Below are 16,360 nucleotides of genomic sequence, written 5' to 3'. Positions count from 1 at the left end.
TAAATTGTTTAAGGGAAAACAGAACCTGAAATCGAATTCAGAGAAGGTGGGTATCAGTTCCAAATGTTTGAAGTTTATGAGCTCTCACATACATCTACTTACACAGCTTGAGTTTATATCCTTCTGAGTATTTTCTACACTATTCAGGGACTCAAGGCAATTGCTGCAGGGATCTCCATGATACTAGCACTATGTTTATATTGGTCTTTCTCAACTTGGAGTTTTCTGAAGTTATTTACTTAACAAATATTTGTGTCCTTATGTGAGCAAACCCACATAAGAAGGTACTCAATAAATATCACTTCCTCCTTATAATGCCAACCTAAAGAATTTGGACTTTATCTTCCCTAGGCAACACTGAGATACTAGAGATATTTAGGTTGGGGACCTCTGTTTTAGAAAGAGAACTCTGCTGACACTATGAGGAAAAATTAGAGAACAAGAAGGAAAACTGCTGGAAACAGGAAGGCCAAAATGGAGACCATTTTAATAGTTCAAGCAAAGGAAAGGAGTCTAAATTAGAGCACTGGAAATGAAGACAGAGAGGAAGAGATTTCAGAGACAAAGGTAGACTATTGAAGAGTGACTGGATATAGCAAGCAAGAACCAAAGATGACCCTGAAGCCTCTGGCTGGGTGACTTACTGGCTGTTGATGCCAGTGACCAAAAGAGTAAATTCAAAGGAGGAGCAGAGTTGGGGCTGGGGAGGGTGAGAAGTAAATAATTCAGTTTTACACACAACTGGGTCTGAGTACCATTAGGACATTCATGTGAAAGTATCAGAGAAAGGACAGACAAGCTGAAATTACACAAGGATGTCTGGGAGGTATCACTGTATAGGTTCACCACTGGAATGGGTGAGCCTGTGAAGGAGAAGAAAAGAGGGCTGAAAATGGAACCCAAAGGTTCCATTTACAGTGTGATAAGCAACATTTACACTGTGATAAGAGAAAGATGAGCCATGAATGAATGGAGGAGATTCTGGGGAAAAAATACCAAAACAGTTTCAGAGAAATCAAAAAAGGAGCTGATTCAAGAGAGGAAAATTTTGTCAAAGTTCCAAAGGTTTCAAATATGAATTCCCTCAGACATCTCCTTTTTCTCTGAATTCCTAAAGAAACATAGTTCCTATAACAATTATTTTGATACTCTATTGCCAAAAAAACTGCGATTCAGTTGTTGTGTTTTTTACTCAATACTTATTAGGTATGTACTTCTGTAAGGCTCTTTGGGACATAAAAATTTGAGCCAAGGAACCCAAGGCTAGGTGAAGGAAGTATGTAGTGTAGTAGAAAGAAGAGAGTGGAAGGACAAAATCTAAATCCTGAATCTATTCACCTTTATGACCTACAGCAAATTACTTAAACTCTGTGTCTCAATTTACTTATGAAGTAATAACAATAGCCATCCTTTATGAACCTCTACTATGTACACTTAATGTACTTTATCCCATTAACCTCCTAACATTGTATGAGTGAAACATCATTACCTTCAATTTACAAGAGATCCAGGGCAATTAAGTAACATGCCCAAAGAGGCACTGCTAATAAGTGCAGAACTGGGGACTTTAATGTAGTTCTAAGCCTACAGTGAATTTTTTCGGTGTGTGAATTTAACCGGTGCTGAGGAAATGTTCCTTTCTCCTGGTAAGTTGTGTGTGCATGCCTTTTCTTCTGACCAAGATAAAAACTTCTGGAAGGAAAAGATGTCTTCCATCAGCACCGTGCACATATACATAATGACAACCAATAAACAGTTGTCTATGGAATAAATACAAATTTGTTTCCAGGTGCCCACTTCCCAAATTTTCCATATAATTAAATGATCAAGGCAAATAGCTTAAGATTACATAATGCTATTCTGGAATCTATTCCTCATGTAACTGTGGATTCAATTATAATTGCAAAGCATCCACCAGTAAAACAGCAGTTTATGCATATAAATTTCTTTTTAAACACTTAACTGTCAGGAATGCATTATTTTAAAGTTTAAAATAGTCTAAAATTCGATAAATGAGTAAATTATTGTTTCAAATACTTCTTGAATCCGTTTAAACTCTAAAGATAAAGGCTAAAATCCCATTTCTCATAATGAATTATGATAAACTGTCTTAAAATTTGCCTAGATAGGATCAAAGATCAGAATTTAGAAAACTACTACAATTTGTAGCCCACAGGAGTTAAAGAGGATATAGAAACAAATGTCACTTAGTTCAACATATAAATTAGTCTTCCACTCCACTCAACCTTCCACTCATTCCACAAATATTTACTGGAGTGACAGGTACTATGGTAGGCTCTGATGATAGAAAAATCAATTAAGACACAGGCCCTTCCTTCTAAGACTTCTAAGTTTAATGAGACAGTTACATGGACAAGAATATGTGATACACGTGGCCAGGGGAGCACAGAGAGAGGTGAGTCTTGGGAGTTGTGTAAGTCTTCACAGAGGGGTGATATCTGAAATAAGCCTTGAAAGACGAGTGGGAAGATGAGCCAGAGAATGGACACGACAAGCTTGGAGAACAGTATGAGCAAACACGTGTAAGTATGAAAGACCATGTTATCTTTGAGAAACAATTAGTAGTTTGGCTACTTGGAGAGCAATGATGGGGGAGATGAATTTGGGTCAACTGGTATATTATACTAAAGAGTTGAGATTTCATCTTATTGATAATAGAAGCCATGGTAGATTTTTAATAAGGAGAGTGAAAGTGTAGAAGATGAACTAGAAAGGAGAGAGATGGTTAATATCCTCCTCCTCACCTTTATTCCCCCCTCCGGACCTATAACCAATACTAGATTTTGATAAAATGAAAATTCAATCCAATTATCTTTTAGTATACTGGGAACAAAGGTAAATAAGGCAGGACCCAGACTCTCAAAGAAATTACAACTTAGTAGGAACATAGACATGTATGAAACTAATTTTTATAGCAGTCTGGAGGTGAAAAATGACATATCAAAAGTATAAGTAGGGCTTCCCTGGTGGCGCAGTGGTTGAGAGTCCGCCTGCCGATGCAGGGGACACGGGTTCGTGCCCCGGTCCGGGAAGATCCCACATGCCGCGGAGCGGCTGGGCCCGTTGAGCCATGGCCACCGAGCCTGCGCGTCCGGAGCGTGTGCTCCACAACGGGAGAGGCCACAACAATGAGAGGCCCGCGTACCGCAAAAAAAAAAAAAAAAAAGTATAAGTAAAGTGAGATTTAGAGGAACTGATGAGCAATTATAATTTAGGGAATCAATTTAAATAAACTGAACAAGCATCTGTTGAGTGTAAATGCTGAACAGAAGAGAGAAGCGTATCGCCCCCATTTCTGGTGTTTGCTTCCATGTCAAGAACGATCTACTAACACATATTCATGATGTAACTCTCCTTCACTCACCCCTCCCAGGGCAGATGGGATGGCTTATCTGGTTGGTAAAATTGGGACAACTCCTACCTCGTCCTCTTGGGAGCTGGCCTGCTGGCAAAGAGTGGTGTTCTGTATTCTCTCAGTCATACTGGGAATGGTGCCTGATCTCCCAAGTGAATCTGTGGGTTTCTGTTACTGCCTTAAGTTCGTGGGTCAATCTACCTAATTCTAGGGTTCAGACAGGTCACATTCTCCAGTAGCTGTTTTTCTTTTTGAGTAATAAACAGTGTGACCGTATATCTGTTAAAATAATTAAAATGAAGACCAAACTTGAAAATTCCTTAGGCAGACAATACCAGTTAAGCTACAAAGGCAAAACCTAATTTAGCTTATTCTGCAACACAAGCAAAATTTAACTTAGATTATTTCTTGTAAATGCCTCCAAAAATCATAAATGAACCACACTGTTTTCCAAAGTGGTATGCTACAATAACTTTTAACCAATCCCCTGTCATTTGGAAACCCCACTGCTATAACCAATCATTATAAAGATTAAACAGCTTCCACATTTTTGCTATATAAGCTGTCCTATAACAACACACCTCTAAGCTTCATTCCACTGTTGGTTTGAAGACTCCCAGTTCACAAACTATAGCTTTATGCACAATAAACTCTTAATAAATACAATTTTGATTGATCTGCTTTTAATTTTTAACATATCCCAGTTCATACACATTGGGCCAGTATCCCATTAGGTTAGCTAGTGTCCCTTTCACTCTCAAAAGTGTTCATTTTGGATGATAAATTATATTCTCATCCTAGTAATAAAGGTGGTGTTCTGATCTCTATATGTCATACTCTTGTCATTCTCTAATTGGTTCAAATCTCAGATATATAAAACAGAAGTATCATCTGTAGAAAATTCAAAGGGCAGTAAAACACAATACTGGTCCCTAAGAAGCTAATTATAAGGCAACTTGGAGATACAGAAATGAGTATAACTCTAAAAATACAAATAGGGGGACCTCCCTGGTGGTCCAGTGGCTAAGACTCCGTGCTCCCAATGCAGGGGGCCCGGGTTCGATCCCTGGTCAGGGAACAAGATCCTACATGCCGCAACTAAGAGTTTGCATGCCGCAACAAAGATCCCACGTGTCGCAACTAAGACCTGGTACAGCCAAATAAATAAATAATATTAAAGTAAATAAATAAACAAAAATACAAATAAGTATGTGAGCATGGTGAAGAGTAGTGTGAAGGTTTAAAAGAGAGTGAGAGATCACAGTGGGTTTGGAGCCTTGGGAAGGTTCCTCATCAGTACCAGATATTCATGTTATGCCACCCATTCTGTAACAGAGAAGAACAAACCTGAAATATACATGATGGCCCACTCTCAAGGCTCTGCCTCCCAGGTTTGACCTTTAAAGGTACAACACTTTTCGTTCATATAGAGATAAAAAGTTGTGGAACAGAGAATAACATTTGTCTTGTTGGAGGTTTACAGGAACATCGTGACCTGACCTACATGGACAGCCGCAAGAACAAAGGATTCGGCACGGAGAAGTTTGCAACAACTAGCCACACCCCTCCCTTTTTAGTATAAAAGAAGCCTGAACTCTAACTCGGGTAAGATGGGTCTCTGGGACACTAGCCCACCAGTCTCGGTCTGCTGGCAAGTGACTACTCCTTGCCCCAACACCTCATCTTTCAATTTACTGGACTGTTGTGCAGCGGGCAGTACGGGCTTTGACTCAGTAACAGTTCCAATTATTTATATTCAGGTCAGCTTTCCTACTGGCTTACATAACTCTTGAAGGCCAGAAAGTAGATTCTATTCATTTTTGACTTGTCTATTGCCTCAACATAACAGGTAATCAAAAAATTATAGAGAAATGAATAAAGTAGCATTTGAGCTGGCCCTTAAAGAATAAGCATAATGTATAGCCAATCAGAGGGGCACTCTAAGCAAAGGAAGAGTCATCTGTGCTATAAGTGGGGTATCTCAATCTGGACGCTACTTACAGTTTGGGCTGGAAAACTCTTTGTGGGGATGGGAATGGGGTTGCTGTCCTGTGTACTGTAGAATATTTAGCAGCATCCTGGCCTCTATCCACTAAATGCCAGTAGCAACACACCCCTCCCACTTTGTGACAGCCAAGTTTTCTCCAGACATTACAAATGTCTCATGGGGAACAAAATCACTAATTTTGCCCTCCACCCTTCTCTGTTGAGAACCACTGTCATAGAAGAAGGAAAATAACATTTACTGAGTTACCATTAATGTGTAAGATTCTATGCTGGGTGATATGAGAATCAGCAAAATAAAAGACATATCCTTCCACTAAGAAGGAAAAAACTGTTATGTGTAAAAAATAGATGAGAAAAAAAAGCTCTAATAATGCCAATGGGGGGTTATTACATTTAGTATGAGCTGAAATAGCATTTTTAACATTTGGAGATGAAAGAAGAGGCACGAAGTGGGTGCCGAGGCAGGGCAGGGCAGTGGAGTCTTGAATGCCACCTAAAAAGATTTTTGAGCAAGGGAGTAATATAATTAGATCTGTGTTATACTGACAGAATCGTGTTTTCTTTGGTAAACAGATTTAGGACAATATCAATATAGCAAGCATTTAATAATATGGATTTTGATAATAAAAACTTTCTTATCACTCTTCTTGCTAAAAATTAAAACCTCCTAGCATATCAGTAATAATAATAAATATATTAATTATATAGTAAGTATAGTAAGGTTAATTATAGAAATAAAATATGTGGTACCTGAGGTGGTGGCAGTCTGATTGTGTACGCTTCTATGCTTAGACAAACTTGAGTTTCTGTTACATTAATGTCTAATACTGAAAATAAAATTATTAACTGTGAACTTTCCGGAATTATTACTCCATCCTATCAAATTAAGTATTTTAGTAACAAAAGAAATTAATTTAACTCAATGTATTCAAGTTGGAAACTCAGTTAAAAACGGATTTTTTTCACACATGGTAAAATTCAAATAATCACCATATAATATTTGATGGTCTATAGATACGACATCTAAAAGAAGACAAAAGCATATGTGGGTATGCAATTGTAGGGTAGGGTTACAATAAGAAAAATGAGACATCCCACAATTGAGAGGAAAACTCAACAAAATACTTTTTAGAAGTCTGACATCTATTATATGTGAAAGATGAAGGCTCTTCTTAAATTAGAAGAGGAACCAGGCCATGCTTTTGACTTCACTAGTCTTACTAACAAATGTCCTCAAATATACTGGCAGATATATTCCAGATCTTTCAGAGCCCCAAGGCTTCTATCTTGCTTTCTTGTGATTAAAATTACTCATACAAGTCAGATAGTGGTACCTGGAATAAAGCACGAGGGGGCTTCTGGTGTACTGGTAGTGTTATACATCTACAATTTGTCAGTTTTGCCATAGAATATTACATTCAGTAAAACTAGAAGAAAAAATTCTAACATATGATTGAGGAATTTTGCTCTCCTAAACTGTTATCTTTAACCTCTGACAGCTGTAGTCTCCTGACAGTGTTTGGGGATGGAACTAAATTTAGGTAATGAACCCGTTCATCCAGAGCTAATGCACAGTGACTGCCACTGTCCAACTTAAACATAAAACCAGAGCAAGGAGGGCAAATAGGCTTCAGCTTGAAAGTCAACTCAGAGCAAATACTCTGTGGATTATAGGTGCTAGTCTGAGATTTAAGGCTATGGCCAAATGGTAGTACAAGCTACCATGACTGACAATAATGTCTACTTGGCTCAGGATTTCCCCCATCTGCTATCTCTGGACTACTATTTAGGAACATGTCTACCTGCAATACAACCATGCACATCAATGAAAGAATCAGATTAAACCATATTGTAAACTGTGTGTTTTAAATCATCTGTGTCTCTTTAGACAATCTTTTTTTTAAAGAAGAAAAAGAATCATGTACTCAAAAGAAATAAAGTTTTTACTTACAACACTACTAAAGAATTCTTATGATATGGCTATGGAAACTATACTTTATAAATGCCTGCAGAATTAAACTCCTTTTTGGTCACAGTTTTCTTTAAGTAGAGAAATTTAAAATATAGCTTTTATTCCAATTAAGAGAAGTGAATTTTTTTTCTTATGTAAGTAGAATGTATATTTTGAACCAGAGGTGATTTCCTGAGTAAAACTGTGATTGTAACAATATATGATTAAATTCTGATATAACCTAATCAAGATTTTAACAACCTAACCATCTGTACCATTCTTTAAACAACTGTTATTATATTAATGTTTTAACTATTAACTTACGTATTTTTACTTACCAACAGCACTTTGCTTTCCCATCTGAGAAAGAAATTCTCTTCCTTAAAAAATTCATAGGATATGCCATATCATTAAAACTTATAAATCATGCTTAATATAACCTTTTTATGTAAAATTATCAAAGCTATGGAAAATTCTTTAAAATACAGTTTTAGGGACTTCCCTGGTGGTGCAGTGGTTAAGAATCCGCCTGCCAATGAAGGGGACACGGGTTCGATCCCTGGTCTGGGAAGATCCCACATGCTGCGGAGCAACTAAGTCCATGGGCCACAACTGCTGAGCCTGCTCTCTAGAGCCCGTGAGCCACAACTACTGAGCCTGCGTGCCACAGCTACTGAAGCCCATGTGCCTAGAGCCTGTGCTCCGCAACGAAGAGTAGCCCCCGCTCGCTGCAACTAGAGAAAGCCCGTGGAGCAATGAAGACCCAACACGGCCAAAATAAATAAATGAATAAATAAATTAAATGAAGTTTTATATGACTATCTAATGACAATTCAGAGAAAAAATATAATCAGTCAAAAAGTATCTCTTCAATTCAAAGGACAGAAATACCCAGTTCTTCCCTCAAATATTTATTCCTGGTATAAAATATTTAGAAAAGTTAGATCTCAACAAAAAATTCGAACAGACTTTTGGTTCCAACAATACTGGTAATTTGTGTTCATTTTATTATAATGCTCCATAACTTATATTTATTCCTCTTTAAACGTCAAGTATTCTATAATAAAAACATTTTTTTTCAAAGAAACACTAGGAGCCCTCTGGATATAATCCCAAAGTAAGGAGATGACACTTATGTTGATGTGGGCTTGCTTGAGAATGCTTGGTTGGGGCTATGCTTTAAAAACCATTCCCTAAAAATAATATATCTTAAAATTAAAAACACATGTACATAGTAGCAGTAAGCTAGTTCAGAAAGCTCCAATGACTGAAAGAGATAAAGTCACCTTGCACCAAGAGATGGCCAGCTTTATTCCAGGCTGGAGCAAGTCTAGCTGTGAGTGAATATGAAAGGCAGTTCTGAAGAATTACAGGAATTACTTGTTGTGGAGCCTCCACCTAAAATATTAAAGCACAAAATATGGGCAAGTTCACAGCAATTGTTATGTCCCTATAAACTCAGAGAAAAATGTCTGTGTGTTTAGATCACCACCTAACAAACTGGGCTATCCTGGATATAAGTTACAGTCATCACTACAGCTAATCCTATCTGGTTCTAAAGTTAAAGAAGTGTTAAAATATATTCACTTTGAAATTATGACTATAATGGGCAAATTCTACCTGCTTATCCTGGCTCAATCAGCCTAAATTTTTGGAGCTCCGGTGCTAGGACCTTAAACTTACTTTGTATTTTGCTGTACACAAAGCAAACAAGTCCAGAACTATATTGTAGTATTTCTCATTATGGTTGACTCTAGTTCAATAACACAAAACAATTAAATATTTACATGGGCACACATGCAACCAGCAGAGTATCTCTACTTGTACAGAATTTTTAATGATCAGATGGGAAACTCATGAGTACCCCTAGCATATTGATTAAAGAGGGTTTCCAGGCTGCAGTGCAGGGAGGAGGAATCCTGGAAGAGGCAGTGGGCTCCGTGGGTTGAGCAGATAGAACTGAGAGTCCAGGGAGGCCAAAGAAGCTAGAGTTTGGGGGTTAAGTACTGAGAGAAGAGAGCTGCATAGAGAGAAAGCTCTGAGATCAGCGGAGTCCCTCCTTGAGTATTCAGTTACATATGGAAGAGCACATGCATATGAGGAAACTTCTCAGGGCTGTTTGCTATACAAACGTCCTTACAAATGTAGCCCAGAAGAAAACACTGCCATTGCCTTTGCTAGCATGTAGAAAAGTGAGCAGGCCAAAGATAACTGTCACCCAATAGGTAAAAAGGAGGGAATTATTTCCTACTTTAAGATTCATGAAGGCAGGAAACCATGAAAGCTGGTTCACAGCTTTATCTCCAGAAACAAGTAAAGTGCTCAGTATATTATAGATGTGCAATAAATCTCTGCTGTGATTATTATCATGTAGAAAATATCTATCTAAAGGAAAACTGAGCATCATCATGAAGGCTCCACAAGGGTGGGAAAGAATACTGCCTTCCCACAGATTGTAAATGATGGCTAAAACCAGCTTTCAGGTTATTCAAACATTTCTCAGGGAACTTCAAAGAATCTCCGGGTAGTGTTGAGATCTTATCATCCTCCTAGAACTTAAAGAAAGCATCTCATCTTGGGGATGACCGAAAACCTCATTAACCCGAACCCCACTAGGTCTAGGAACAGAAGCCAGCAGCGATGCCTGGATGGGCTGCTAGGATAACCAAGGATACAGTGCCTCAGAGATCAATGCAGACCCATGACGGGAGCCCCAGCAAAGTCTCCACGGCCTGAGGAACTGAGACACGACAGGTACTCAGCTCCACGCATTCATTGTTTTTTCTTGCTAAGATCCAGACACTCACCACCACGGGAAATACAATCTATACTGTTTTGTTCCTCTACTTAGTAGCTATATGATTGTGGACAATACTTCCACCTCTCTGGGTTTCATTTTCTTCATCTGTAAAAATGGGGATATTCACTCCTTGGAAGATACAGATGATAAGTGAAATTATGCCACATAAAATGCCTGCAAGAAAGTACCCAACAAAATTAAGACTCTTCCCCTCTTTCTCTATTAAATGTGCACAAAATAATTGTTCCGGGGAAAAAAATGTTGGTTCTTTCACATGCATAGCAATAACTTATGACAAAGATACTCCCATTTTTGTTTACTGACAAAAGAAGTTGAATACAAAATCAATATAAACAACATCTGGAATTATTATCCTTTTAAAAACTTACCTTAGCTCCATATTTTTCAATATAGGCATTGAGTTTTCCAGCTTTATAAAATGGTATCTATTAAAAAATCCACATTGATAAGAAGGACTTAACATAAATATATTACTAATAATGCACTACATAAAGAATTTAAACATTATACAGCACAGCAAAGCAGAGGGCCATCATCTTAACAGTTTCTATGCCCAGGAGAAAGAAGCAGGTAATAATCATTCTCGTCCTGAAATAGAATCTGTGGGTACATTCCAAAGTGAGGAAAGCCTTTCTGGGAGTGACCTGAATCCAGAAACCATATAAATGAAAACGCCAATAAATTTCATATAATAAATATTTAATACCTTTCTTAATAAACAATAATTTCTTAAACATGAATAAGGAAAATGGACACAAGTGGAAGATCAAGAGAAAGTTCAACAGGCCAAGGTGTTCCAACTAACCAATGAAACAGAAATTAAAAGAAGATATTATTGATATTTTTAACCTAACAAATTGGCAGATACGCAAAGGCTGCTAATATTTAGTGTTTGTGAGGATGCTGAAATATAGGTTCTCTCATACACTATTTATTAAATGTAATCTAGTACAAACTTTTCAGAGCACAATTTAGCAGCATGTAGATTATAGTTTAAAATGTACTGCAATCCAACATCTAAGAATTTAACCCACAGAAACTACCAGGTAAATAAAAATGATATAATTTCCACTTTCTGAAGCATGGTTTATAATAGCACAAGACTAGAAACTCAGATGAGCATTAGAAGGTAATAATTAAATTATTATACACCCATACAATGAAATATTTCACATCCTTAAAAATGAGTAAAATATATATGCTGACACAGAACAATACCCAGGCTGTTAAAGGGGAAATAAAAGGTAAGTTTCAAAATAGTATGTATAATAATCCCATTTTCTATTTTAAATATTTTTGTAAAAATTTTTACGGCATGTAATATCTTTGTAAGAAAGTAAAACATATTTTTAGATGGCAATTTTCCTCTTACTATTCTTGCTAAATTAGGGTACTAGAATTTACTAGAACTCTAAAACAATGTCCTCATTTCATAAATTTTTCAGGTAGAAAAGAACACAAATAAGAGACTTTACTGTCTACTTGTTCACCAACAGCTTGTCTTTCTTAATAGCTATATTAAGGATGAAAAGATAAAAGATGGACATACAACCATAAAACCTAGAAGAGAAATAAAAGGCCTGAAGAAGATTTTGAATGGCTTATCAGCATTGTTATTAAATATTTATTTCACTGGATTCTGGGGAATTAAAATCTCAGAATAAGAGGATTTTCAGAAAGATTTTTGACAAAAATCTCAGGATAATATAATTTTTATAAAGATTCTTGGTACTTCATTTATCATTCCCAGTTATATACAGCACTGGAAATATATTTCTTGTTCTAATTTTACTAAGAAAAAATTTTAATGAAATTTCCAAATTAAAAAAAACTATTGAGCATGTGGTGGTATGATGAATTGGGAGATTGGGATTGACATATATACACTACTATGTATAAAATGGATAACTAATAAGAACCTGCTGTATAAAAAAATTAATAAAATAAAATTCAAAAATTCAAAAGAAAAAAAACCCTATTGACCTAAGTTCTTTAAAAACAATTGGAGATTTGCTGGAACAAGAAACTTCTTCTTTTATATTAAATGTAATTCTAAAGAATAAAATATAAGAAAAGGATTAAGTCTGTGCTATCTTGAAAATTACGCTGTAACATATTTTATTCATTGATAATCTGTATCTTAACATTAATGACAGGGGAAACTAAATATGAATTTAGAGCCACAAAAATGGATCTTAAACATCAGGTATATCAAAGTTAAAGTCTGTTAATGGTTTGATCAACCTACAACAAGATAATTTGTCTTCATAAACCATGTTCAATTGAGCTTTAATTAATACATGAATTAATGTTTATCAATATTGCTCCCAATAATTAGTAATAATACTTTATAAAATGTTAAAATACTAACCGCCATCACCACCCAAATTTGAGTAAATATTTCAGGTACAGGTGATGTCAGGATATCTTGGTGCAAAAACAGCAATTGCCTGTGGAGATGAAATGTATTAATTTTAAAGTGGACTGCCCACTCTCTGTTTTTCCTTTTCCAGAACATTTAAAAATTGCTTAGTTCGGGCTTCCCTGGTGGCACAGTGGTTGAGAGTCTGCCTGCCGATGCAGGGGACACGGGTTCGTGCCCTGGTCCGGGAAGATCCCACATGCCATGGAGCGGCTAGGCCCATGAGCCATGGCCGCTGAGCCTGCAAGTCTGGAGCCTACGCTCCGCGACGGGAGAGGCCACAACAGTGAGAGGCCCGTGTACCGCAAAAAAAAAAAAAAAAAAAAAAAAAAATTGCTTAGTTCCAATCAAAAGTTTAAGTTTCTTCTAGCCAAGGACTGTATATAGATTTCTGTATCTCTCCCCACACTTAGCATGTTACCTTGAACACTGTAAGCAATCAGGCAAGATTTGAATTAAGAGAATTATAAAGTTTTAGATATATTAATATGAAAACTTGTCCATGCATCTGTTTCCTAACTCCTTTCATCTGTGAACCAAAATTTCTCTTTAATTTTATTTATTTATTTTGGCTGCGCCAGGTCGTAGTTGCAGCACGTGGGATCTTCGTTGCGGCATGCGGACTCTTAGTTGCAGCATGCAAACTCTTAGTTGTGGCATGCATGCAGGATCTAGTTCCCCCACCCGGGATCAAACCCAGGCCCCCTGCATTGGGAGTGCAGAGTTTTACCCACTGGACCACCAGGGAAGTCCTCAAAATTTCTCTTTTAAAACTCCAATTCTATCTTAAGTATAGACTTGAAAAAGTCTAACCACTGTGAAAAATCCAGCTCTTTTAATTCCTGTTTCTTCCATTTTCCCTTTTTTTTTTTTTTTTTTTTAAAGTAGTGGTCAGAAGCACTGGAGGAAAGAGTCTAAGGATTCACCCATCAGTGAAGTTATCAACTACTTTAGTGTGAGAACTATTGACTAGATTCTTTTTCTTCAAAAAGGAATTTTTTTCCAAGCCAGAATGAAGTGGGTAGTGGTTTTAGTACAGTATTCAAAAGCCAAATGAACTTACAACAACAATCATTACAATTCAAATTACCATCAATAATTTTGCTGGAAAAAATGGGAAAAACATAAAAGGGAATAGAGGTGGAAATGTAAAAATTTTCAAAACTATTAATCATCAAGGAAACAAATTTTAAAAACCAGGAGTGTGTGTGGGATTACATCAAAAAGTGAGATGGGTCAATCTGTTTCTGGTGGCCTCATCTTTTCTGGAACTGTGGTGCAGCAGGTACCTGCTTTTGCAAGGCCTGCCTTTGTCTGACACAACCACATCTCTGCTCTCTCTGTTCCAGCCTCTTTGTCAGTGATTGGAACGATGAGTCAAAACACCCCTCTCTATGGGCATGACCCATGAGGGTGAACAGCAAAAAATCTCTCTTAAGGTTTTCTACTTATTTGTTTCCCAAAGGGGTCACAAGTGAATGCTCAATGGGTATTAAATTGTACCTTAGCAGGAAGGGTACAGACTCCTGGCTGCACTCGAGTGGGAAAATATACAGTGGGCAGGAGAAAAGTTTTATAAATAAGAGCAAAATGGAGGACACCCCAAGAGTGTCTTATTTCTGGCCCCTAGCAATCTTATATGTGTTTGTTCCTCTCCAAGAAATTCAGTTACAGATATAATATTGTTATGTATTCTAAGAGTTCTTTTGTGAATGTCTCAAACAATTTAAGGGACTAATACATGGTGGGTCCTCAGTAATCACAGTGACTTTAGGCTTCAACTAAGCTGTTTTTCAAAGACTATCTTGGGTCAGATATTTCAAGATAGTTCTTGGAGAAATACTCTTGAGAAATACTCTTATATCAACCTGAAAATTTAAAAATTATATTAATCTAAAATGTTTACAGTATCTCCTGAAGTGTTTCATAAACAGTAGGTACTTCATATATATTTATTAACTACTGTCTCTATGTTTTGGGAGCCTGACTTAATTCATCAATGTCTATAAAATATTTAAATTAAAATATCACACAAGAAGCCGCAAATATAAAAACTCAACAGTGAGATAGTCTATCTCAAGTATTTCAAGTCCTCCCCTAAATGTAATTCAATATACCTGATTAGAACAAAACTGGATTCCTTTATCTCAAAATTATATAAACAAATTGAGTAAATGAGTATTTTGCTTTAAAGGAGATACTACTAAAACAGCTCTTAAAGGTCTCAAAAAGTTATAAGATGTGTTTTTGTACCTGCATATCTTCAACTGTGTACTCCTCATCTCAGTATCTGCCACTCCATTACTCAATATTATCCTGACAGCACAGAGTTTGTGTAAATCTGGAAGTGTGATGAAGAACAGTGACTGCTTCCTAGAGTCATTCATACTTTCTTGTTGACTGAATGTCTCAGTAATCAGGCCTTTAAAAATAAACAACAATAAAAGGGTAGCAAACTATTTTACCAATAGGGTTTCAATACCAATCCATTACAGAATATTTGATATTGTGTTAGTATAAGATGATAAAAACAAGTTAGCAAACATCAGCAGTTAAATATCATTCACATTTTACCTTCGAGGTTTTCTAACGATAATCTAGAATTTGGGGGAGGGTACAAGTTTTATAAGGATGTAATTCATATAACATAAAATTCACCTATTTAAAGTGTACAATTAAATGGTTTTTATTATATGCACAGAGTTGCGACCATCACGATACATTTTAGTACATTTTTGTCATCCCAAAAATATAAGCTAGAATTTTAAACCTGCAGTTCTATACAACAAGTAGAATAATTTGAATACAAATAATATAAAAACCCCACAGCAATGTGTATTAAATGCCTACTCTGTTCTGGGTACTAGATATGTTTCTACTATATTGTTTTTATTTAACAAATTCCTTCTAAAGTTTCTGGCTATTCTTAAGTTTCATTTTGTTTTCAGGAAAATGAAATCTTTCCTATGACAAGAATAATTTAAAAAAAAATCAAAATGTATAGCAAAGTCTTCTGCTGTTTCACGTTATCTCTATAAAGCACTTCAAAGTTGAAGAATATATTTTCATTATCTTACACGAAAGAAAATGTTTACTGAGATCTCTAAATTTTTATCTAGTTTCCTTTTCCACTAATTATCTGGCTTTCAAACTGCTATGTGGGACACATTTTACAGTTGATAATTCACAGGGCATACGTTTGGAGTCTATCTTATGTACGACAGAAAAGAAAGCTGCAATGTAAAAGTAAAGCATATAATTTAAGCTCAATTTCTCTAGGGCACACAAATACATCCAGGGAAGGTAACTGGAATTCTAGTACTTCAAACCTTTAAACACCTACATAGTTTCTCTCTTTAAGAAGAAAAGTAGGAACATATCAGTCCTGGAACCTGGAGTGTGACCAGCCTTAGGTCTGACGTCAGGAACCAAATGTCTCTGTGGTGCCATTCGAGGAACAGTGGCAATGCCCTTCTGCTCGCCACACATCTTGCTCACTCAAGTACCACAGTGCTTGACATTTTCATCATTAAAGATCACTTAGGTTCTTTTAAAAGTGGAAGTACTCTTGGAAATGATTAACACAGACAAAGTCACACAAGGTGTTAAATACCTAATCAAGATGATTTCTGATATTAAAAATAGAAACAGTCCTTCCTTCTCTCTGCTTTTCTACTCTCCTATGTAAATGCTTCCTGTTGTGATTCTTTTTTTTAAAAAAATGAAGTACAGGGCTTCCCTGGTGGCGCAGTGGTTAAGAATCCGCCTGCCAATGCAGGGGAC

At 36.5% G+C, this 16,360-nt stretch overlaps 1 protein-coding gene across 1 annotated transcript in view; it reads right to left on the bottom strand.

Annotated features, from left to right (window-relative positions):
• The window catches only part of LOC307061934 (uncharacterized protein C18orf63), a gene marked incomplete at its 3' end in the record, with an annotated part of 29,964 nt that extends 14,973 nt beyond the window's left edge, over positions 1 to 14,991 (bottom strand). Inside the window, exons 1-6 of the mRNA XM_079717307.1 lie at positions 14,831 to 14,991; positions 12,527 to 12,605; positions 10,524 to 10,580; positions 8,621 to 8,732; positions 7,673 to 7,714; positions 6,134 to 6,210 (exon numbers count right to left, since the gene is read on the bottom strand). Of these exons, the coding sequence (XP_079573433.1) occupies positions 6,134 to 6,210; positions 7,673 to 7,714; positions 8,621 to 8,732; positions 10,524 to 10,580; positions 12,527 to 12,605; positions 14,831 to 14,964 (501 nt within the window). The 5' untranslated portion in view covers positions 14,965 to 14,991. The remainder of the gene's footprint in view (positions 1 to 6,133; positions 6,211 to 7,672; positions 7,715 to 8,620; positions 8,733 to 10,523; positions 10,581 to 12,526; positions 12,606 to 14,830) is intronic.
• Positions 14,992 to 16,360: the final 1,369 nt, after the last annotated feature.

The sequence above is a fragment of the Hyperoodon ampullatus genome (assembly GCF_949752795.1).
Source record: "Hyperoodon ampullatus genome assembly, chromosome: 13".
Lineage (NCBI taxonomy): Eukaryota > Metazoa > Chordata > Mammalia > Artiodactyla > Ziphiidae > Hyperoodon > Hyperoodon ampullatus.
The sequence above is the reverse complement of the archived record's forward strand: the minus strand, read 5'-3'. Positions and strand labels throughout refer to the sequence as shown.